At 42.1% G+C, this 25,377-nt stretch overlaps 1 protein-coding gene across 3 annotated transcripts in view; it reads right to left on the bottom strand.

Annotated features, from left to right (window-relative positions):
* GRIN2B (glutamate ionotropic receptor NMDA type subunit 2B) overlaps positions 1-25,377 on the bottom strand; it is a 500,904-nt gene that overhangs the window by 340,070 nt on the left and 135,457 nt on the right. For 2 of the 3 annotated variants that reach the window (XM_070790049.1, XM_019961525.2), the window contains one exon: positions 4,309-4,737. In XM_070790049.1, coding sequence (XP_070646150.1) covers positions 4,309-4,719 — 411 coding nt within the window. In that variant the 5' untranslated portion in view covers positions 4,720-4,737. Of the gene's footprint in view, positions 1-4,308; positions 4,738-6,698; positions 6,809-25,377 lie in introns of those variants that run through there. The other variant, XM_070790052.1, reaches the window with a different exon arrangement.

The raw sequence follows: 25,377 nt of genomic DNA, 5'->3' as shown, positions 1-25,377 counted from the left end.
AGTGTTGTCAAACTCCATGTCCCCATTCTATGTTGGTAAAATATGGTCATGGTACCAAAAATACACTTCTATCAAAAAAAAAAAAAAAGCTGGCCTCAGAATTTGAAGTAATTTTATTTTTGAAACTTGTCCCCAAAGCTTATTTCTTGGAGATGTGGGGGCCTCTTTTCATTTGCCTTCCACTCAACCTCTTCAGCCTGTGAATGTCCCTCTTCCACAGCTGCCCACAATCTGTGCGTTGCTGCCTTTGGGGTCCCGGCGGTCCTTGGGCCCCTCCCTATGCCTGCTGCTGCAGTTGCCCCCTGCCCATTGGGGCTTCTCACCCCCAGGACTGAACCTTCAACCCTCCCACTTCTGTGGCACCAGGCTTTTCTGCTTGCTCCTTTCTCCTTTTTCTTCTTTCTACCTGCCTTTCAGAAACTTCTTTTCAGGTCCAAAGTCAGTCAGATATTACGTAGGCTATTTTGAGGGAAGTGCCTAAAAATCTGGAGAAGGAAATGGCAACCCACTCCAATACTCTTGCCTAGAGAATTCTGTGGATAGAGGAGCCTGGTGGGCTGCTGTCCATGGGGTCGCACAGAGTCAGACACGACTGAAGTGACTTAGCATGCATGCATGCATGCATTGGAGAAGGAAATGGCAATCCACTCCAGTATTCTTGCCTGGAGAATCCCAGGGATAGAGGAGCCTGGTAGGCTGCTGTCTATGGGGTCGCACAAAGTCAGACATGACTAAAGCGACTTAGCAGCAGCAGCAGCAGCAGCCTAAAAAGCATTACCTACCTCCTTTTTTTGATGGAGAGAGAAAAAGATAAGATGGGATCTGGAGGTGTGGCTGTGGTGTGGGGGGAGGGTATGGGGGTCGAGATCAGAGGGGAATTCTCATTACAATGACCCAGAAGAGGCCTCCTCACTGGCTTCCATTGTGCGTTTTTACCCCTGGAGCTGGTAGCCAATGGGCCCCCTACAGAATTATGCTACTCAATGGCACCCCACTCCAGTACTCTTGCCTGGAGAATCCCATGGACGGAGGAGCCTGGTGGACTGCCATCTATGAGGTCGCACAGAGTTGGACACGACTGATTCGACTTCACTTTCACTTTTCACTTTCATGCATTGGAGAAGGAAATGGTAACCCACTCCAGTGTTCTTGCCTGGAGAATCCCAGGGACGGGGGAGCCTGGTGGGCTGACATCTATGGGGTGGCACAGAGTTGGACACGACTGACATGACTTAGTAGTAGCAGCAGCAAGCTTCCACTATTTCATATCATTAATCCTCTCCTCTAGTCAGACTCCAATATTGCCACAATGAATCAAGCAATGGATCCCCTGTCGTCAGATCCCACCACTAGGTAACAGAGGAAGAAGTAAAGAATATCATGGTATGTGAGACCTTAGCCAGACTCTCCATTCTCTTGAGAGGTCATCAAGCACATGGCCTGTGGAGCCAGCCACCAATGTCACTTGTCACTTACTAGCAGCATCATTTGGGAGGTTATTCAACCTTTCTGAGCCTGTTTTCTCATCTGCTAAATGGAAATGAATAAATACCACTTAGCTCACTGGGCTGTTGAGAGTGTTAAATAAGATAATGCAGGCAAAGCAACATGTGCCCCGCACATGGTAGACACTCAAAGCACCTTGGATACATCAATGAACAAGAGAGGCCTGTCTCTCCACACCACCTGCACCGTTCCTCAAATTACTACACTGTTATTATTATGCATTTGTAAGAGGCGTAACAAATAACTGCAAAAAAGAGACACAATCAACCAGTTTAGCCAACAACCTTTTATACTGGGGAGGGGTGAACCTGAAGCAACATAGGTTGCACAAAAGCCCACAGGTGCTAAATCAATCAATCATTTCCACCTGTCTTGCTCTCGCAGTAACTTTGCACTTATTTATCACTCAAAAATTTGTCTCATCCATCTTGGCATTCTTTCCATGCATATTGTGCCCTCAAAATACCACTGCTAAAATATAATCCACTAAGGACAAAAAAAATCTTCCTGAAGTAAAAAACTCAGTAAGTTTTGCTATGTGTGCTTATGTATGACTAAGTCACTTCAGTTGTATCCAACTCTTTGCAACCCTAAGGACCATAGCTCACGAGGCTCCTCTGTCCATGGGATTCTCCAGGCAAGAATACTAGAGTGGATTGCCATGCCCTTATCCAGGGCATCTTCCCAACCCAGGGACTAAACCCACGTCTCTTACGTCTCCTGCATCAGCAGGCAGATTCTTTACCACTAGTGCCACCTGGGAAGCCCTAGTTCTTGCTATAGTATAGTATAGTGTTAGTCACTCAGTTGTGTCCAACTCTCTGAGCCCACCAGGCTCCACTGTCCATGGGATTCTTCGGGCAAGAGTACTGGCGTGGGTTGCCATTTCCTTCTCCAGGAGATCTTTCCAATCCAGGAATTGAACCCAGGTCTCCTGCATGGTTTCTTTACTAGATGAGCTACCAGGGAAGTTTTTGCTGTGTTAAAGTCACTCAGTCGTGTTCACCTCTTTGCAACCCCATGGACTATACAGTCCATAGCATTCTCCAGGCCAGAATGCTGGACTGGGTAGCCCTTCCCTTCTCCAGAGGATCTTCCCAACCCAGGGACTGAACCCAGGTCCCCCGCATCGCAGCCAGATTCTTTACCAGTTGAGCCACAAAGGAAGCCCAAGAATGAGTGGGTAGCCTATCCCTTCTCCAGCAGATCTTCCCAACCCAGGAATCCAACTGGGGTCTCCTGCATTGCAGGCAGATTCTTTACCAACTCAGCTATCAGGGAAGCAACTTTTTGCTATAGTCAGTCTGTAATTTCCATTCTGTTCAAGTTTATCCCACTTCCCTTAACATGTGCTCTTTGTTGCAGCATTTTTCTAGCATCCTTACCTGTGCCTTTATCCATGCAAATGGGACAATATCTTTCTCATATGGTACTGAAGTTCCTCCATTTAGTACTTTCCACTTGACCTTTCCTAGACTGAATAAAGGAAGCTCCTAAACAGACATGAGTCGTCTCCGCCTGCTGCCAACAGATGGCGATAGGGATCATGCAAGGTTATTTCACTCTGTTAAGCCCTGCACCCTGATGGTTCTCTGCTTGCCAAGTTGCAGGCTTATAGTGTCTGTGCTAGGTTTTGAGGTGTTTGCAAACATCATTACCCCCACAACATGTCTTTTAAGTACAAAACTGAAGGCAGTTTTGAAAATGGCGTTAAGAAGTATAAGATGACAATGCAAAACACTTTAAGAAACCCAAAGTGATATAAAACAAATACTGCCTCTGTGAAACGGATCATTCTAAGATGATATGATATGATATGAATGACTAAGATATGAATGATATGATATGAATGACTGCAAAGACAATATGTATGTGAAAATAACTGTACTTAAGCAATAAGCAGTGATCATTGTATAAAGCAAGGAAAAATAACTAATCAGAAAATGTAAAAACAAAACATAACTACAGACAAAACACTTTTCTGCAGTTAGAGGGTAAGCATCAGTGTCATAGGATAATTACTTTGTCATGTGACAATTAATCTAATATTAATGCAGCAGAGACTATGATTTATTTGTGGCCTTACAGCAGTGGTTCTCAGCCTTAACTACACACTAGAATGATCTGGGGAGCTTTTAAAAATCCTGAAGCCCAGACTGTGCCCCAGAACCTCTACGGGTAGGACTCAGGCACTGGTTGTGCAGAAAGCTCTTAGGAAATTCCAATGTGCGGTCAAGGTTAAGAACCACCACCTTTCAAAGCTCAGCCTGGGGGAAAACACAGCTGTGACTGGTTCTATGGATTAAAATCCATTCATATGTGCAGATCGATGCATGTTGAGCCTTGACACCTTAGCAAGAAGTACTTCTCGAGGACATTTGTATCTCCAAGGAGATAAACTACCTGCCTCAAGGGATTTTGCTTTTTAGATTCCAGAAACTGGTATGGGGAGAGAAAGGATATTATCAAGGAAGAATAGAGTTTGGAAGGAGCTATTCATTCATGTATTTGAAAAAAAATTTATCACCAAGCTACCAGCTTCAACATCTCTTAGCCATTTCAGTAAATTCATTTACAAACGAATGGACACACAACCCGTTCAAAACAGAAGGAGCTTCTAGATACAAGCACCTTGCCTTCACTTTAATCTCCAAACAGTTAGACTAGTTCCTGGACTATCCCCTCACCCAGTGCATTCTGGGTACCCTCCATCTTTCATAACCAGGTTTGGCATGTAAACAAATGGATCATTTAGTTCTCATACACAGCCCTCAGGCTCTTCTCACCGCAACCCCCTTTTACCTTGTCCGCCATTATCATCGAGGAGCCCCCGTGGATGCCCAGGATGGGCGTGAGAGTCTGGGCTGAAATGAAGTCGAGGATCTGGGCAATGGCTTCCTGGTCTGTGTCATCAGCAAACACCACCCCCTGGATCTTCCGGTCGGACATGAGATCACAGATGCGGGTTATGATGCTCTTTGGGTCCGTCTCGTTCATGGCCACCAGCTCCACGCGGGGCACCACGGAGAGATGGTGGAAATCATCTTTCTCGTGGGCGTCCTTGATGGCCACCTCGTCTGAAGTGCCCACGAGGATGACAGCAATGCCGATGCTGGGCGGGCTCTTCTGAGAACGAGCTCTGCTGCCGGATACGGCCAGGACAGCCAGCACCAACCAGAACTTGGGGGAACAGCACTCCGCTCTGGGCTTCATCTTCAACTCGTCGACTCCCTGGAAACATACACACACACAGAGGTTAAATTACAACCTACACTGTCTGGGGAGAGGCTGGATACTCCAAGTCAAGGAACTTATCTCCTTTTCCTGATCCTCAAACCCAACTTTTATCTTCTAGTTTGGTTTCTTATCTCTTGTGTTTGAGCAGTAGAGTAAGAGGGGGAAAAAAAAAAAAAAAACTTTCCCAAAGCATCAGAAATCCTTGAGCAAGACAGTCAGAGATGTTATTGCTCTAGCCATCATCAGCAGACAGGCAAGGACAAGCCATGGGAAGAGGATGCAAGTGGTCCAGGCAGTCACACCAAGTACACCAACACAGGATTCTCCAAAAAGGGGTCTGACTGTTGCTATGAGATCCCTGGTACCCCAGTCACAATCCACCCTCTAATGGCTCTTGAGGCCAAAGGATGGCAAAGGCCAGGCAAAATGAGCAGCAAAATGGGCTCAGCAGAGGCTACCAACAAAACATGACCTGGAGCAGCCTGATATAGGAAGCTACAAACACTGAAGCCCCCATTCTTGCTACCTGTACTTCATGTTCACCTCAAAGAGGAAAAGAGCCTGCAGATTCTTCAGTAACCCATCTGCCTCTTATTACTAAATCAAAAGCAACCCATACATAGGCAGTACTTTTAAAAATACCTCCTTTGATCCTTACAATAACCCAGCAGGGGGAAAATAAGAAAAACATTATTATCACCATTTTATGGATGGTGAAGCAAAGCCTAAGAAATCCGAGACCGTGAGCCAATAAAGTGAAATGAACATGCACCCAGATCTTCCAGCTTTCAGGCCAGTTTACATCACACTGCCTCTTACATCATCAGTTATTATGAAGATAGTTTTATTCCCATTTGATTATGCATCGAAGTATGGTGAATTTGACAAATGCTATTAAATTACTGATAGAGTCTCCTTCCTGAAATGACTGACTTCATGTCTGCATACTATTCATCACTTTCTACCTTTTACAACGATCTCCTGCCTATCAGCCCTGGGTGTTCTTTGGAAGGAATGATGCTAAAGCTGAAACTCCAGTACTCTGGCCACCTCATGCAAAGAGTTGACTCATTGGAAAAGACTCTGATTCTGGGAGGGATTGGGGGCAAGAGGAGAAGGGGACGACAGAGGATGAGATGGCTGGATGGCATCACCGCCTCGACAGATGTGAGTTTGAACTCTGGGAGATGGTGATGGACAGGGAGGCCTGGCGTGCTGTGATTCATGGGGTCGCAAAGAGTCGGACACGACTGAGCGACTAAACTGAACTACTGCCCCTAAATATTAGGAGGCAGAGGCCCCTAAATACCAGACGGAGGGTGCAGCTCTCCACAGAGACGTATAATCATTTGTTATGCGTCTGGGATGTACTAGGAACCGTATTAAGCATGTCTTCCTGTGCAATCTCTTTGGTCTTCCTAGACACCCGATAAACTAGTCATTTTATCCTTGCTTCTCAAAGAGAGAAACTTAAGCTCAAAACACTTATGCAATGTTGCCAAGGTCAATGATATTACAACAGCATGCCAATACATACACATAGCATCTTTATACTCCAAGGAAATAATCTACAAACTGCACCCGAAACCAAAACTAGGGTTTTTATTCTTCTCCAAAGAGAGAGAGTGTGTAACCAAGGATGAAAACGCTGCTTCATATCTCCTGCTTGTTTGGCGGCGGGGGCGGGGGGGGGGGGTGGTGGCAGGGTGGGAGGAGAAGTAAGATATTAAGAATCTAAAAGCTTTGCGAGTCTAGCAAACAAAAAGAAAACAATAATGATGAGGGTGTTGAGCAAAGAAAGATAAGGCAGTATTCAGGGAGCAGACTGACTGCAAAGAGCATTAATGATTTGAGGCTAAGATGCTGGGGACATTTTGTGGCTGAAGAAGCACAAAATCCAATCCAGGTCTTGGCAGAAAACATTCTGGAACCCTTGCTGTTGTGGTCATCCTTACACACTGCCAAGAAAGAGCCTTGTGTCGATGGCGTTGTCTTTCTTGCGCACACAAGTAAGAGGAGTGGCTCAGTGGTACACATCTGAGCAAAGTTTGCTCTTGACGGCTTTGTTGGCTATGTCTCTGTGGAAACGGAATGATGACGAGGCCCTGGCAACCTGTGTGCTGAACTGTCCCCAGCAGGGCAGGGCAGCTGAGGTCTGAATTCTCCATCCCTGAGCTCCCAGCCAAGCAGCACTATATAGAGTCCAGCAGCACTGAATTCTCAAAAGAAGACAGATGGGTTTAGCATCTCAAAGAGCTATTGGCATCACATCTATTAAATTTCAAGGACTGACTCTCAAGGAGAACCAAAAGATTTAGAAGTTGGCAAAAGTAGCAACTAACTTCATTAAAGTAGGGCTCTAATCCTACCATCATCAGTCACTACATCAGATTCTTTCACACTGAAAAGTGGTCCATTCTGTCATGACAGTTTATTAACTTTAATGCACTTCCCTCTCCCATTCTGATGTTTTATTTGCTCTCTTTAAGACACCTCTTACATTCCTCTATTTCTTCTCACACAATATATTACACTTTGTTATGCAATGGCGACTGTGACACTCGAAGAATAGACTCTGGTTTTACTGAGCATCTCTTTTATACTCGGGATCGAGCAAAGCACTTTACAAAGCAATACATTATGGAAGATATGAGTAACAGGGACTGCAAGACAAAGAAGACCTGTGAATACAAACTCAATTTCACACATCAGAAGGGGGTTGGTGGAGAGGAAGCTTGTCGTCCAAGATAAGCAAATTGGTTTCTCTCCCTTCCACCCACAGACCACGGTTAGTCTTCAGGAACCTGCTTTATGAAGCGGCACCCCCTCCTCTGTACTGCACTCCCCCTCCCCCAGGAGAACTGAGCATTCTGTCTCCTGGGCTCTTGCCATGGCCTGTGCGTGTCTATCTAAATACCTATTACAGTGTATTAGGGTTATGTGATGATGCATCTGCCTATCTTCACTGCTTGCTCATCTCCTGGTGGGCATGAACTTTTTCAGTTCAGTTATTAAGCACCTCCTCCCTAGCAGACATTGTTCTTGTCATCTGGGAGGCAATGGAGACAGGTTCTAACCTCCACGACCACAGTCTAGAAGATAGAGACACACGAGAAAACATCACCTCGCCTGTATTTGCAGTTCCTGGGGCCTAGCAGGGCCGTGGATACAAGGAAGGACTGAACCACTGACTTCCTACCATTATGAAATTACCAATATTTGGCCATTTTTACCTGTATTAGTAACCTATTTTACATATTATATATTTACAGTAACATTTTACCTATAATCTACCCTATGCCACACACTATAATTGCCAGGTAACCTTCATGGATTATTAAATCACATATAAACATTATATAATTTTCCCATACATTGGCTCCCCCAATGGTTCAGTAGGTAAAGAATCCATCTGCAATGCAGGAGACACAGGAGATGTGGGTTCGATCCCTGGGTGGGAAAGGTCCCCTGGAGAAGGAAAAGGCAACCAGCTCTAGTATTTTTGCCTGGAGAATTCCATGGACACAGGAGCCTGGTGGGCTACAGTCATGGGGTCACAAAGAATCAGACACAACTGAGCATGTGGCACATGCACAAATCAGGAAACTGCTCTTCTGAGAAAGGGGTTAAGTACACGAACAGGATCACACAGCTAAGAAGGGATGGCATCAAGTTTCAGACCAAAGTTTGTCCCCAAAACCTTTGCTCTTTCTATCCTGCTGCCTCTCAGTACGTGTGTGAATTAATGAATAAATAAACAAATTCACTAACCAAACCAAGCTGTGTTCTTATACCAGTTCCACATTAATTAAGTACCTGAGGATGGGCAAGTCCTCATCACTGTCTTTATTTCTTCACAGGTGAAATTCGGATAATATACCTAACCTAAATACCTGAAAGAGTTTTTTAGTGAGGATCAAATGATCATATGCAGCTGGAAGTGCTTTGAAGAATATAAAATGCTCTATAGATGCAAAGGATGTTACCTTTCCGCTTCTGTAGAAGTTGTTCAAGGAACCTGGCTATTTATGAAAGCATCAGGTCAGCATATGGGAAGTGGGGGGTGTGATGGCTGGCAGAACCTGAGAGGAAAGCTAAGAGGAGCCTCACAGTGGGGGGCATGAGGGGCGGCAGGAGGTATGAGTTCCGTGATGTTCTAACTCCCTGAAGACGATGTCACTTATTGGCCTGAGGGTAGCAGCAAACTCCCCAGACAGCTTACCAGTCAAGTGTAGCAGAATTCAAGAGTCATTCGGGCCAGGGACAGTAATGGGGATCAGTGAAGCTCGGCACCCCCTCAAATGACGCTGTCGATTCAGACACAAGGGTTCACAAGCAGAAACAAGAAAGCAGCAGGATTAGAGAATCAGCTGTTCACCTCCTGGTCCTCTGCCTCCCTGTGGCTTGAGATGAGTGGCCCTTAGATTTACAGCAAGCAGAAGACCACAGCAGCTTGCGTTGATGCCTCTGAGCGGAGCCGGGTAACTCTAACAGGAGCCAGTCTACACTTTGCTCACAGTGGACTCCAAGGGAAGACATATCTGAGTGAGAAGCTGGACCAATCCTGTCCTCAGATAAAACTGAGTCCTGGGGCAACCCCAACAGGAAGGATAAAATGTGACTTAATAGATGATTAAGTCAAATTCTCCAAGTACCATCCTTAATGCAGTCAGGACAGTGTTCAGAGTGACCCAATTAAGGCAACTGTGATTAGAATATGACAGGCAGTGAATAAATTGAAGATTAAAAGTGCCAGAACCATGCATCAGGTCCAGTTTACCAAGATACCAATAAAGACAGAAAGTTAAGATGCACAGGCCTTAAAATCTGTTACACAGGAGAATGCAGGGACAAGAAGTCTCACACAGTATAAGTCAAGTGAAATATAAATGAATATAACCTTTATGGAGGGCAATGTGAGAATGTCCATCAAAATTTTAATATCAAGACAAAATAAAATTGAAGACGAAAATATCAAAATTGACAATGAGAGATGTCACATACTAGGTCCAAGAAGATACCATAATCATGAATATATATGAATCTAAAAATAAAGGTATAACATGTATAAAGCAGCAACTAAAATTACACTAAGGAGTAACAGATACATTCAACAGAGAAATGTAAACAATGACAAACGATCAAAATGATAAAAACCAAACCAAAACAGTCCAAAGCATAAGTAATCAGCTTGAACTAGTTCAGATATCTAGCAATACATATACAACAAAAAATATATATTTTTAAGCACATGAAAAATAGTAACTCGACAGAAGTGCCTCAGTATATTCCAAAGAATCAATATGAAATGATTGGCAGTTTCTATAATGTGATTAAATTTAGAAGTAAAAATTTAAAGGTAGCTAAAAATATCACACATCCAAATATTTTTTTTTTAATTTATCTGTTTGGCTATACTGGGTGTTAGCTGTGGCATGTGGGATCTAGTTCCCTGATCAGGGACTAGAACTGGGTCCACTGCATTGGAAGCACGGAGTCTTAGACACTGGACTACCAAGGAAGTCCCACATCCAAAACTTTTTAAAAGCAATAATAAGTAACACTAAGGTTATGAAGGAAATCATAACAGAAATGAAAAATCCTTTGAGCTAGAGTGACAATGAAAATATTAAATATAAAAATTTCTAGAGCATAACTGAAACAGTTTAGAGAGAAATCTATACCTTTAAATTCATTTTTAAGAAAATAAAATATAATTAATTGTAATTAAATTTTCCCTTATTGAACAATGAACAGAGTCAACCCCAAGAAGGAACTAAATAAGAAAAGAAAGGAATCCATAAGATAGAAAACAAGGAAAAAACGAAACCATAAGCTGATCCTTTAAAGACTACATTAGACAAAATTCTGACAAGATCAGAGAAATGGAAGAGAAAATGCAAATGCAACTGAAAAAGAATCAATAGCAATATATACAATAAAAATTTTAAGATAACAAAAGAATATTATGAAAGCTAGCTTCTTTTAAAGTTAATGCATAAAATCTACTTTTAAAAAGCAAAAAGAGGTTCAAAATAATGCAGGACGTTGGAATATAATAATAATCATTAAAGAAAATAAAATGGTTATCAAAAGTCCCCAATCCAAATCCACCAAACACACTCACCCCACCTTTGCCAAAACAAAAGGAAATAAAATAGGTACATATGAAAGAAATGAGCCTTGTTCGTACAAGTTGAACAAAACAGAGAAAAAAGAAAAGTTTAAATATAAATCCAGATAATTATAGTACCAGAAAAGGTTATCATAGGTCTCTTTCACTTATGAACATAAAGGCAAAAAAAATCCTAAACAAAATATTAGCTAACAAAACAAATAATATATTTAATAATAGTAATAATAATAATATTCAAATGTGGTTTACACAAGAAATTCAGGGATGCTTTAATATCAGAATATAAGTCAAAATAATTACCACATTAATGGGCCAAAGGAGACATTTGCATGAATATCTCAAAAAATGAAGACATTTGATTAAGGGCAACACCTATTTATGATATAAATGTTAGAATATTTTCTTAACTTTTTGATGACAGGAAATAAAGGAGATCATCAGTCTACCTGTAAGAGTATATACCCAAAACTTTTTTAAAATTTATTTCTAATTGGGAAAAAAAAAAGTGAAAGTGAAAGTTGCTCAGTCGCGTCTGACTCTTTGTGACCCCCAAGGACTATACAGTCCATGGAATTTTCCAGGCCAGAATACTGGAGTAGGTAGCTTTTCCCCTCTCCTCAATTGGAGGATAATTGCTTTATGCTGCTGTGTTGGTTTCAAAACATGAATCAGCTGTACGTATACATATATCCACTCCCTCTTGAGCCTCTTTCCTACCTCCCCATCCTACTCCTCCAAAATCTCTTAAGAAAAAAATTTTTTGACAATGAGAAAAAGGTAAGTTTAGTGCTATCATATTGAGCATCCTGGTAAATAAGTCAAGAAAACAGAAGTTTTAAGACTAGAAAGATAGAGAAAAATAGCAAAGTAAGATAATATGGTTATCTGGACAGAAAATCCAACAGAATTTTAAAACTATTAATTAACATGGGGAGAATGAGATTGCTAGATAAATACTACTCGGAGAAAACATCAATAGGTCTTTTAACCAACCAGAAAATGTTAACAGTCATAACAGCAAAAACAACTATAAATTATTTAGGAATTAGCAAAAAATGCACAAGACCTCTGCAGAGAAAAGCTGAAACTCTTATTAAAGGATATGAAAGAAGTCTTGAACAATGCAATCATACACCACATTCACAGAGGGGATAACATAATATTTAGAGAGTTCTATTTTCTTTCAAATTAATCCATAACTTCAAGGCAATTCCTATCAAAATAACAGCAGGATTTTTCAAGGAATTTTATTATCTTACGCTAAGAGATATACACAAGAATAAAGGTACATAGAGAACAAATTAACTAAGCAAGACATCCTTATCTGAACCAATAATGAAAGTGTGCCATAAACAGAGAAGTATGATTAACTTAACACTGAGGAACAGATCCAAAATAAAAGAAAAATTTTATTAAGAACATTTTTTAAATATTTATGTTCCAAGTCGATTTTAGGTTTTAAGTTATACTTCCTAAATTCAAATTTGTAAGAGCAGAGCAAATGTTGAACCAAAGAGGTGCTTTTGAGTCAGAATAATAGCTTAGGCAAATGTGTTCACCAATCATCTGAAGCAAAAAGTATAACTGATGTCACACGTCTACCATCCAGTGCCATTCTGAAGTCAAATGCCATTTACATATTCAGGGCATCTGGAAACCCAATTTCAATCCTCCAGATGCATTCAACATCTGCTAAACACATGTAAATTTCATCTAAATCTGTAGCAATAACATATAAAAGGTGGTGCAGTGGTAAAGAATCCGCCTGCCAAACTGGAGATGCAAGTTCAATTCCTAGGTCAGGAAGATCCCCTGGAAAAGGAAATGGCAACCCACTCCAGTATTTTTGCCTGGATAATCCCATGGACAGAGGAGCCTAGTGAGCTCTAGTGCACAGGGTTGCAAAGAGTTGGACATGACTGAGTGACTGAGGAGGCACACACTTTTAATTTTAGTGTCCTTAGAACCTACAACTTCTCTCTGTATTGTCATCTTGCTCCTTTTCATACTATTATTATCATCCAAACTCTTGGAGCTTCTGAGTTCCCTTGCCCCTGCTCTTTGTTCAAAAGGAACAAAGTAAGAAATCCTGGTAGTCTGGAGTTTGGGGGCTGAGACTGTGCCTAGGAAATGAACGACAAAATAAAAGTTTACCTGTACACCCTATAAACATGCCGAATCCAACTTTAATGTAGTGACTGATGTGGTAACAACAGTTTAATGGTCCTGCTGGGGTATTTAGCTAATCTAAAAACACTTCTGTGCAGAGCTAACCCCAAATCCATTTCAACATACCATAGCCACAACCAATGATGTAAATATAAAAATCAAAGAAAAGGGAGCCTTTAGTTAAATCACTTCTGGGAAAGGGCTCGATCAGGGAAGAGCAGGATCGATGGGAGAAAGGAAAATGATACAGGTAAAATTTATCTAAACTACTATGGAGTAGATGGCTCCATCAAGTTCTCCAGCAGAACGCAGGAAAGGATGTCCCCAAGACCCTATGAGAACTTAGGTGGTCCCCACATTGGAAAGGGCCAGTGTGGCATGAATTCCTCAGCAGGGAAATTTGCTTTCCTAGGACTTCTGTCACCGAAGAGCCTTCTTGTTCTTAGTCCAAGCAGACATACCACCTCAGCCTTGTTCTATTAATACAACCTACCTCCTTGTTCTGCAATACTTTAGTAGATAAATCTTGGCTTTTCTATCTCATCTGTTTTTTCCTTCTGTATGCCCAAAGCAGAAGTATCACTTCTACTGTCACCCAAGTTCTTGACATAAGAGTTGAACAGGCAACTAATAAAGGATTATAAGTCACTTTACATGTGTGCATTTTCATAGGAATTTGTAATACAAACATAGATGCTGATCGATACTCTCACCAGCAACAGCCAGTCATAGGTTTTTTCTCTTTAATATTCTGCAAGAGCAGACACCAAAATTGTTCAAAATTTCTTTTGTAACATCTGCACACAGTTCTTAATTATAATTAATTTATATGCCTCCAAGGACAGTGTGGGCAGCCTTGGTGAAATCCAAACCTTTTGAAACCTGATTCTGATTATTACCATTTGGCAGCAGATTAGGGCAATTGCGTGTATTGGTTTAACAGCAAAATAGCATTTTCAAGTGTTAATAAAAATTATTGGCTTGTCACTGACTATTAAGAGGGATGATGAGCAGTAAAAATGGGTGATGGATGATAAGAACGACAATCATGGGAACAGTGTAGCAGGAAAAATATCTACTGGAAAGGAGGTCAAAGTAAGACATTGGGAAGATAACAGTGAGCCAGGAATGGGGCAAGGACCATGAGAATTTCATGCATTCAGCCAGAAAACACTGGTGTTCTGAGATAAAGAAAAACAGGCTGTGCTAAAACAGAATTAAAAATGGGGTGTTGAGAAGGGCCATTTCCAAGTGTCCCTTATGATCACTCTACTGCCTAAGCATATCTCAAACTACTGCAACCTTCTACCAAGCTCTTCTGCAACACCAATGATAACTGTGCTGTGTTGTGGCAAAGAGAGCAAAACTTTGTAGTTAAGAACACACTTTCCATTTACTCTCAACTTGTTATGTGATCTGAGATCAGTTTCTTTACCTCTCTGACCCTCAGCTCCCTCATCTGTAAAACTCGAGATAGTAACAGCTTTCACAGGATAACTGTGAAGATTCACTCATCTGACAAATGTTTATTAAATGCTTTCCATGGGTTTCCCTGGTGGCTCAGTTGGTAAAGAATCCTCCTGCAATGAGGGTGACCTGGGTTCAATCCCTGGGTTAGGAAGATCCCCTGGAGAAGAGAACAGCCACCCACTCCAGTATTCTGGCCTGGAGAATTCCATGGACTGTATAGTCCATGGGGTTGCAAACAGCCAGACACGACTGAGCAACTTTCATTTCACTTTCCATGTGCCAAAGAACGTGCTAGGAGATGGGACCCAACATGGGATAGAATACAATCTACAAAGAGCCTTTAGTCCAGTGTCCAAGACAAATAAATAAATAGGAAATCACAGTACAATGTGATGAGTTAGCAAAGAGCATACCCGGTGCTCCATGAGGCCATCTAATCCACCTGGGAGACCAAGAGACTAACAAACTAATTATTAACAGGTAAGCATGCATGCTGTCCCACTCTTTTGCAACTCCATGGACTGCAGCCCACCACGCTTCCCTGTCCATGGGATTTCCTATGCAAGAGTACTGAAATGGGTTGCCATTTCCTTCACCAACAGAAAGCAGGAAACAGTAATGAAAACAATATATTACGACTCAAAAAATAAAATATTAGTTAGAATATTAGAAAGAAGTCAAAAGATGTAGAACTGACATGCTTTGACACTTAGTCCCCTTAGGTGCAGAGGAGGCAATAACTTCAATTACCTGGACCTCATTTTCTTCATTGTATTGGGTTGGCCAAAAAGTTCATTCAGGTTTTTTCATACACTATTTCACGAAAACCTGAACAAATATTTTTTGGCCAACCCAATAAAATGGAGATGCTTAACTTCACCTTACAGAGTTGTCGTGAATAATAAACAGTTTATTTGAAAATTAAACCTAGCAAACAGCAGGTGTTGTTGTTGTTCAGTCACTAAGTCATGTCCCCTCTGTGCAACCCCATGGACTGCAGCATGCCAGGCTTCTCTGTCCTTCACCATCTCCCAGAGTTTGCTCAAACTCATGTCCAATGAGTCAGTGATGCCTGGCTCCTCTGTCTCTGGAATTCTCCAGGCAAGAAGACTAGAGTGGGTAGCTAGTCCCTTCTCCAGGGAATCTTCCTGACCCAGGGATCAAACCCGAGCTTCCTGCATTGCAGGAGGATTCTTTACCATCTGAGCCACCAAGGAAGCCCCAAATAACAGGTGCTGTGCTGTGCTAAGTCACTTCAGTCATGTTCGACTCTGTGACCCTGTGGATTATAACCTGCCAGGCTCCTCTGTCCATGGAATTCTCCAGGCAAGAATACTTGAGGAGGCTACCACATCCTCATTCAGGGATCGAACTCATGGTTCCTGTGGCTCCTGCATTGCAGGTAGATTCTTTGCTGTTGAGCCACCAGAGAAGCTCCCAAATAACAGGTACCTGATATTTATTTACTGAATATGAATATACTCTGTTCAGAGACAGATAAGGAACTTCTTTTGCCTTGAATTACTTGGAAGTCAAAGACTGCTTCCTTCACACCCCTCTCTCCAGCTTTAGTACAATTTCTACTAATCTTAGACATAGCTTGTTTTTAAAAGTTAGTCTATAAGTAACCACCTGATATCCAATATAAACAATATTTAAATCCTAGAACCAACCAGCAGCAGAACCCACTCCCCCATCTCCCACCAGCCACAAAACAGCCACCAAATTTGGGGCAAAGTAATCCAATAACTTCAACTACATAAAAACAGTTATTTATTATCTTTGGAACCCATATCTTCACTTTATTGTTGTTGTTGAGTTGCCAAGTCATGTCCAACTCTCTGCAACCCCATGAACTGCAACACGCCAGGCTTCCCCTTCCCCATCCTTCACTATCTCCCAGAGTTTGCTCAAACTCATGTCCATTGAGTTGGTGATGCCATCCAACCATCTCATCATATCTTCACTTACTAATCACCAGATCTTCACTTACTAATAGTGATTCTCCCTACATGGAATATAGGAAGGGGGAACCCAATTCTCACTAGTTTGGCTAATAAAACAGCTTTTCTAGAAAGCCCTAATGAAGTGAAGTCAAGGAATACATGTGTCTTCCTTATCTACCTCCAGTACTTAACAGAGTGTCTGGCATATAATAGGTGCTCAATAAATGTTTATTGATGACATTACTTAATGAAATAGTGAATAAGTACCTAAGAAAGGCAATAGTAAGTTGACTCTCTCCATCTCTGTTGACACATAAAGGAAGGTTTAGATCCTTCACTCCCAAGGGTTACTGACATATGAGGGGAATATCATAAATACCAATACCATTCCCAAACTCTTGATATTCTGCAGGGTCATTCTTAGGTCAGTGTTGTTAGCTGATAATTGCCTATATATATATGAGTGTTCATTTGCATATGTACCTGTATATGTAGGGGTTCCCTTGTAGCTCAGTTGGTAAAGAACCTGTCTACAATTCAGGAGACCTGGGTTCGATTCCTGGGTTGGGAAGATCCCTGGAGAATGAAATAGCAACCCGCTCCAGTATTCTTGCCTGGAGAATTTCATAAACAGAGGAGTCTGGCAGGCTACAGTCCATGGGGTCGCAAGAGTCGGACACAACTTTGCGATTAAACCACCACTATGTGTATAAATGAACGCCTATACTGGCGATGTGCAATATGTTAAAAATTAGCCCTCCTTCCCTTGTCTCTGAGTTGTAAGATGCTGCTGCTGCTGAAGCATGGTACCTAAACATGATTCAGCCTTCACTCAAAGGTTTAAAACAAGACCCTGAGGCCATAAAAGATCCCAAAGAGAGCATGGTGGCAGGACCAGAATCAACAGGAGACAACCACACCATCTGAGCAGCCTGGTTCTCAGGCCAACTTCAGATGCAGTCATATGTTTCTTAATATATAATGCCATCTCTATTTTTGTCATTGATATCCATATTTGTTAACCACACAACCAATCATAACTGAATCTGAGCTCACTTAAATTTCTCTCTAACCTTTTATGTGGAACTGAGCACCTACTCAGAGAACTAATCATAAGGAGAAACATTCCTCTCTAATTTCACTCACCCTTCCTCGTCTCACTGTCCACTTAACTGGACGAGAAGAACACATAGTAGAAGGAACGCAGAACTGAGGATTAGGAACCCCCAGGCCCTCTTACAACCCTGATATGAATGAGCCAGGACACTCGGAAAGAACTACTCAGCCTCTCTGTGACTCTGGTCCTTTATCTGTGAAATAAGAGAAATGGACTGGTTGTTCTCAAAGTCTCTTCCAGCTTTAAAATTTTGTGAATTGCTCTGTCTTCCATTTCTCCCTCAAGTTCAACTCTCTACTCTTCTCTGAGCCCTGGGAGGCAGTCCTGTTTGGAGCACATCCATGGACATCCTAGTCCTCTGGTGTTCAGTTGGGTTTAACCCAACAGACAGCACAGACAAAAGGAAAGGGAATAAGAAAGCCAAGACTGGGCTCTTTCCCTTCTGTGCCTCCATTCCTGTGGGTTCCCTGTGGGTTGGCTGTATCACCTGACTGAAGGTCATGGAGTTCGTGAAACATCCTTCTCCACATGACTCTCTCCATCAGGTTCCCCCTCCAAATTCCAGAAATCCCTCCTCCACTTCCTCCTTCAGGACTAAAAGTAGTGGTAACTTCATGAAGTCGCTTCTAGTTCAGAACACTATACCACCTCTTGTGGTTTCTGTGCATTGCTGACATCTTGGTAAATTCTCTTCAAATTAAATCAATTGAAGGTTGCTATCTGTTTCCTACTCTGACCATAAATGATACAGCTTCCTCCTGCATTTCATGTATAATGCCTAGAAAACTCTCAGGTTTGAAATGGCAAAGGCAGGACTTGACCTCCACCCCATCCACCACTAAATAAGGTATGGCCTCTCCTGAAGGTATGGCCTCTCTTGCTAGGGACTTCCCTGGTGGCTCAGATGATAAAGCGTCTGCCTACAATGCAGGAGACCCAGCTTCAGTCTGTGGGTTGGGAAGATCTCCTGGAGGAGGAAATGGCAACCCACTCCAGTATTCTTGCCTGGAAAATCCCATGGATGGAGGAACCTGGTAGGCTACAGTCCATGGGGTCACAAAGAGTCAGGCATGACTGAGTGACTTCACTTTCACTTTCTTTCACTTGTACCCAAAGAATGGAGTCTTAAGTAGAGACTGTGACTGCCTTTAGACTGTATTTTCTACTGCTAGTGCTTCCTGTGTATCTTTCAGGCCCAGGTTTCGTCAGCAGCATGATAAACAGTAACATTCTCCGGGTGACTGGCTCCCCTGCAAAGGATGGATAAGTGTATGTAGAATATGTCAAGAGAATAGCCGGGAGCTAGCATTTGCAGAGTGAGGACTGTAAAAGCACTGGGCATCAGAAAAATCCACCAGGCAATTATCAGACTGATTCCAAAGCACAACCCAGAGAAAGGCCGAGTCTTTTCATGAAGGAAGAGGACATTAAATGGGAATTTATGTTACCAAAGAAACAAACTGGATAAGGAAACATTAACTTTCATTCATTCGATTTGATTTGGATGGAATCTGTTTCATGAAAAAAATGAGTTTTAGAGTCAATTTTCATTGTCAAATTGTAAGCCAATAATTTCTTTGTAAACAAAGAAATATAGCAACACAAGAAACCATAAAGGTGATATTTCAAGGCAACATGACAGTTAACTCTGTATGTTTTCTTCTTTTCCTTTTTTTCTTAACGTGGAAAAGATGCTGTAATGCTAATAATATAGTTGTAATCTGGTCGCCCTTAACATTTTATACTGTTTTGAAAAAACAATGATACTGAAGCTAAAGCTCCAATACTTTGACCACCTGGTGCAAAGAGTCATTGGAAAAGACCCTGATCCTGGGAAAGATTGAAGGCAAAAGGAGTAGGGATAACAGAGGATGAGACGGTTAGATAGCATCACCAATTCAAGGGACATGAGTCTGAGCACACTCTGGGAGATAACGGAAGACAGAGGAGTCTGGCCTGCTGCAGTCCATGGGGTCGAAAAGAGTCGGACATGACTTAACGACGGAGCAACAACAACAAAGCTGTTCTCTCTACCTAAGCCCAGCATTTTTGCACTGTTAGAAAAGCACATATATTTTGTTTATTTATTTTTTTACTTTATAATATTGTATTGGTTTTGCCATACATCAACATGAATCCACCACAGGTGTACACGTGTCCCCCCCCCCCAAAAAATGGAATGACTCCCCCCAAAAAAAATAAAAAAAAAAGAAAAGAAAAGAAAAGCACATATATCAGGCCTGCATCGCCATGTCCTCCATCACCATAGAGATGGAGCGACAGGGCCAGTTGGCCAGGCCTGTACCTCCCCTCCCAGGCCTGGTCCAGGGCAAATGAAACTCCTCTCTGATACAACTCAGCCACAGGCCATGCTGGAATCCACTTGCCAAGATCTGAGCATCCGATATCGGGAGTGCGCTCAGGGTACCTGCGGCTTTCCAGTTAAAATCAGAACTTGATACAGGAGACAACAGATGTTAATTAAACTTATATGGTAATCATTTCACAATAAGTTAAGTCATTATGCTGTATGCCTTAAACTTACTCAGTGCTGTATGTCAATTATATCTCAATAAAACTGGGGAAAAAACAGATTCTGAAAGCAAAAAACCTGACCTCACACACCAGCTCCTACCCCTTTCCCCTCAAAAGTCCAATGAATCAACACATCCTTACTGAAGACTCACTCATTTTGCAGATCAGAGAGAAGTGTTGCAGGCAGTCAAGGACTGGGCTTCTGCTCACAAGGACGGCCAACCCCAGCAAGGAGACAACACAGACTCCCCAACACTGGACCATCAGGCGGCATGAAGGATGAAAAGGAGGACAGAGATGAACAGAGAGAGACTGGCTCTGGGCTTGGGTAAGTGAGGACAACTTGCTCAAGAAGCAGCTCTGAGGGTATCTGAGGTGAGGAACTGGGCTCGGATGCAGAAACAGAAACGAGGCAGGCAGCACTAGGCGGTGAAATTGTGAGGCACAAAGTTTATCGGGGATGGTAAACAGTGTGGTCTGGCTGAAGAAGAGTTCATGGAAAGAGTGGTCATGAGATAAAGCTGAAAAAGGACACAGAGGAATCCGGGTACTCAACTAAGGTGCTTTACTTACTGCTAGAGAGGCAACAAGACACGATAGAAGAATGGGAAGGGAGGAACAGATATCCGCTCACCAGATTCAGTCTATTCTCAACTGCCAAGGCAAATAAAACTCCAGCGCTCTTTGGGAAATCAACCAGGCTGGCCTGTGATAGCATGGCAATTCCTGCTCTGCTCAGAATAATAGCTGCCACTGTTCTTGCTATTGTTCAGTTGCTAAATCGTGTTTGACTCTGCAACCTCATGGACTGCAGCACACCAGGCTTCCCTGTCCTTCACTATCTCCTGGAGTTTGCTCAAATTCATGTCCGTTAAGTCAGTGATGCCATCCAATCATCTCATCCACTGTCGACCCCTTCTCCTCCTGCCCTCAGTCTTTCCCAGCATCAATGATTCGGCTCTTTGCATCAGGTGGCCAAAGTTGTGGAACTTCAGCCTCAGTTCTTCCAATGAATATTCAGTTGATCTTCAGGATTAACTGGTTTGATCTCCTTGCTGTCCAAGGGACTCTCAAGAGTCTTCTCCAGCCCCACAGTTTGAAAGCATCAATTCTTCAGTGCTCAGCCTTCTTTATGGTCCAACTGTCACATCCACACATGGCTACTGGAAAAGCCACTGTTGAGAAGACCCCAATTTTGTGACGATTAAGAAACTGAGGTGCTAATGAAATGTCATTCATTGAAGTGTTTTTAATTCAGATTCTATTTATGGAAACAGCGTTCTTAGATGAACTTTACCACCATGGCCTTGGACCACTGCCTGAAGCTGCCCCTGGGCTCAGATGTCTCTTTCCTTCTCTCATCTCCATCCTAAGATGAGTCCCTCAGCTCCTCCAGCTTAGGACCCTCACTTGCTCATTCAAAGGCTGTCTCACAGCCTCATTGAAACCCTTCATCCTCAGGCAGCCTTTTTTCAGTTTGCAAATTCTCTCTGGCTTCACAGTGGCTGATGAAAACATAAGAGGTTCAGTGTGTGTGTGCACACCTGTGTGTGGATTTGAGAGCAACAGGAATATCTCATTCTCATTCATTTGGTGTCGCCTTCTCCAACCTCTTCATGGCATTCCTCACCTCGCTTTTCAAATCTGCTTTCCCTTTTTCTTAGAATTTTCTAGTCCCAAGTTCTTTTTGAGCGTCTTCTCACTTTCATCCCCTCCATTTGACTAAAACTACCTTGACAGGAGTCACTAATAATATGTTCATGAAAAACTCCGGTTGCCTCTTTGTTTCTGCTGTTCTATTTTCCCTGACTGTGCTTGACAGTATTCATCATCTGTTTCTCCCCTGTCTCATCATCTCTCTGGAAGCCTAACCGCCTTGCTTACCTTGACCTGTTTGCACTCAAGTGTCTCTGCTTCTACTCTCTTACTTTCTCTGACCATTCTTTTTCTTTCCTCATCCTATCTCTTCAGAGAACTCCATTTTTACCCAGAATTTAATACTTTTCCCTCCCTCAACTGAGCTGGTGACTCAAATCTTACTCAGTCCTAACCTGTTAAAGAAAGGCCTTGTTTTATACTTTTCTCCATCTGTTTGGTTGCCCAGCGTCACTTCAAGGTCGACATATCTGAAATGCTTTCACAGCTCTTTGCATGCCCTTGTCATTTTCCTTTGTCTAATTTATATTCAGATCTAAGTCAGACTTTGCTACTTTATTTTGGCACCAAAGTCTTCCCATCACCTGATGTGAGCCCTTAATGTCTTCATACAACCATCTTTCCTCCAATTTCTTCTCTCACTCCACATCAAAATATCCCCATCAGAATCAACTCCTCCTGGTTGCCAAAAAAAAAATTTTTTTTTCTTTAAAAGCTGACATCTCATTTCTTAGTCTCTTTTTCCACTAAGAGCCTACACAGACATTCAGTGATGTAGCTTGACAAAAACGCAACAGATCCAGTCTGAACTCCACAGGGTTTAGTGAACAGTCTGCTGAGCCTTCACCCCTGCACCTAATTAATCATTCTGCCTGGAAATTCACTTATTCTTCTCCTAGCCACACACTTGGTCATTCCCACGCCAGTCCTCCAAATTTCCATCTGTCTCCTTGTCCAGAATCAACAAGCTCTTTCTTATGCAAATCTCTCCAAGCAACAGATGAAGCAATAACATAGAGATTCACTAGTTATAGCCAACACAAACGACAGTATGTGTCATATTTGCCATGGGTTCCAGAAGTGACTGAGCTCATCAAGAGCATTTTCCCAAGAGGCCTAAGGTCTGGAGGAAATGAAAGGGCTCTGACAGAGCATGTGTGAGAGGGGAAGAGACTGAGTGAAGCACCAGGAAGCTCCCTGGAGTGCAAGGCACCAAAGCAGGAATTTCCAGCTAGTCCAGGGGAAGAAAGAGCATCCAAGTAACCCATCATGAAAAACAATTGTTAAAGAGGCACTGGGGACTTCCCTGGTGGTCCAGCGATTGAGACTCCAGGCTTCCAGTGCAGGTGGCTCCTGTTTAACCCTGGTTGGGGAACTAGATCATGCAGGCCACGAGGCATGGCCAAAAACTATAATAATAAATAAAGGAGCACTGAGGACTTCCCTGGTGGTACAGTGGATAGGAATCCTCCTGCCAATACAAGGGACGTGGGTTTGACCCCTGGTCCAGGAAGATCCAACATGCTGTAGAACACCTAAGCCTGAGAGCCACGACTACTGAAGCCTACATGCCTACAGCCCGTGCTCCACAACAAGAGAAGCCCCTGCAATGAGGGGCTGGGGGACCGCAACGAAGAGTAGACCCCGCTCACCACAAACAGAGAAACTCCGCATGCAATAATGAAGACCCAGCAGAACCAAAAATAAACAATTATTAAAACAAACCAAAAAAAAATGAGGCACTGAAAAACTGTGGGAAAAGCCAAGAATTTGAAAAAATTTTACCATGTGACATTAAGCACATCACCTAGGCTCTCTAAAGGTCAGAGAGGAGGTCCTCTCTAAATGTGAAAAAGGATGTGAAAATTACACAATTTCACAGAGTTAGGAGACTTACATGAGAAAACAGGTATGAATATAGCAAACAAATTGAAAAGTACCATGCAAATGGGGAAGTCTGTTATTACTAAATGGAACTGACAAATTATTCATTGATGCATACATCAGTATGTAAATTTTAACAAATAACAATTTTTTTTAGGTCTAGTTTACTGGAGTATTATTTGCATATATTAAAATTCACCCTTTTAAGTGTACAGTTCTATAAGTTTTTACCAACTTATACAGCATGTAAGTTGGAGAAGGAAATGGCAACCCACTCCAGTGTTATTGCTTGGAGAATCCCAGGGATGGGGGAGCCTGGTGGGCTGCCATCTATGGGGTCGCACAGAGTCGGACATGACTGAAGCGACTTAGCAGCAGCAGCAACAGCATGTAAGTAACCATCGCTATAATCAAATTATAGAATATTTCCATCACCCAAAAAGTTCCCTGTATGTACTCCTTTATAATCAATCACTTCACTCCCCAACCCCTAGCAACCACTGATCTGATTTGGTCTCTGTAATTTTGCCTTTTTCAGAATGTCTTATAAATGGAGAAGGAAAGGGCAACCCACTCCAGTATTCTTGCCTGGAAAATCCCATGGACAGAGGAGCCTGGTGGGCTACTGTCCATGGGGTCGCAAAGAGTTGGACACAACTGAGCGATTTCACTATCACTATAAATGGAATCATACTGTATGCAGTCATATTGTATGTCTGACTTTTTTTTTTTTTTTGCGCCACTTTTTGGATAACTGCTTTACAGAATTTTGTGGTTTTTCTGTCAAACATCAACAAGAATCAGCCATAGGTACACCCATATCCCCTCCCTCCCAAACCTCCCTTCTAACTCCCTCCCCATTCCAACATTCTAGATTGTCACAGAGCCCTTGTTTAAGTTCCCTGAATCATACGGCAAATTACCACTGGCTATCTATTTTACATACGGTATTGTAAGTTTCCGTGTTACTCTCTCCATACAGCTCACCCCTTCCCTCCTCCCCTCCCCCCGTGTCCATAGGTCTGTTCTCTGTATCTCCTTCTCCACTGCTGCCCTGAAAATAAATTCATCAGCACCATCTTTCTAGATTCCATATATTCACTTGACATAGTGGCTTTAGAGACTTCTCAGTATTGGGGCTTATGTTGGTACTTGGTTGTCTTTACTGACAAGTGATATTCCTTTGTATGAATGTATTTATCTACCCACTTTTTGTGATTTTTAAAATAAAGATGCTATACCATTCACATACACTTCTTAGACATATGTTTTCATTTTTCTTAAGTAAGTACCTGGGAATGAAGTTTCTGGGTTATATGGTAAGAGTAATACTAATTTTATAAGAAATTACCAAACTTTTCCAAAGTGGTTATACCATTTTGTGTTCCCACCAGCGGTTCTTTCATATTCTTAGCAACATTAGATTTTGTGAGTTTTCCTTTTTCCTTCTTAAATTAAAAAAAAAAATTAATCCATGCCACTGGACGTTTAACAGTATCTTACCACAGTTTTGATTTAAATTTCCTGCCAACTAATGATGATGAGAATCTTTTCAAATGCTTATTTACTATCTGTATCCTTATTTTCATAAAATGTCTTTTGCCCACTTTTTAATTAGGTTGTCTGTCATACTATTGAGTAGTAAGAGTTCTTCATATTAATACAAGTCCTTCATAGAAGACAAGCATTTTGCACATATTTTCTTACACTCTGTGATTTAT

Source organism: Bos indicus, chromosome 5 (genome assembly GCF_029378745.1).
Source record: "Bos indicus isolate NIAB-ARS_2022 breed Sahiwal x Tharparkar chromosome 5, NIAB-ARS_B.indTharparkar_mat_pri_1.0, whole genome shotgun sequence".
NCBI lineage: Eukaryota > Metazoa > Chordata > Mammalia > Artiodactyla > Bovidae > Bos > Bos indicus.
This window is presented reverse-complemented; position numbering and strand designations above follow the sequence as displayed.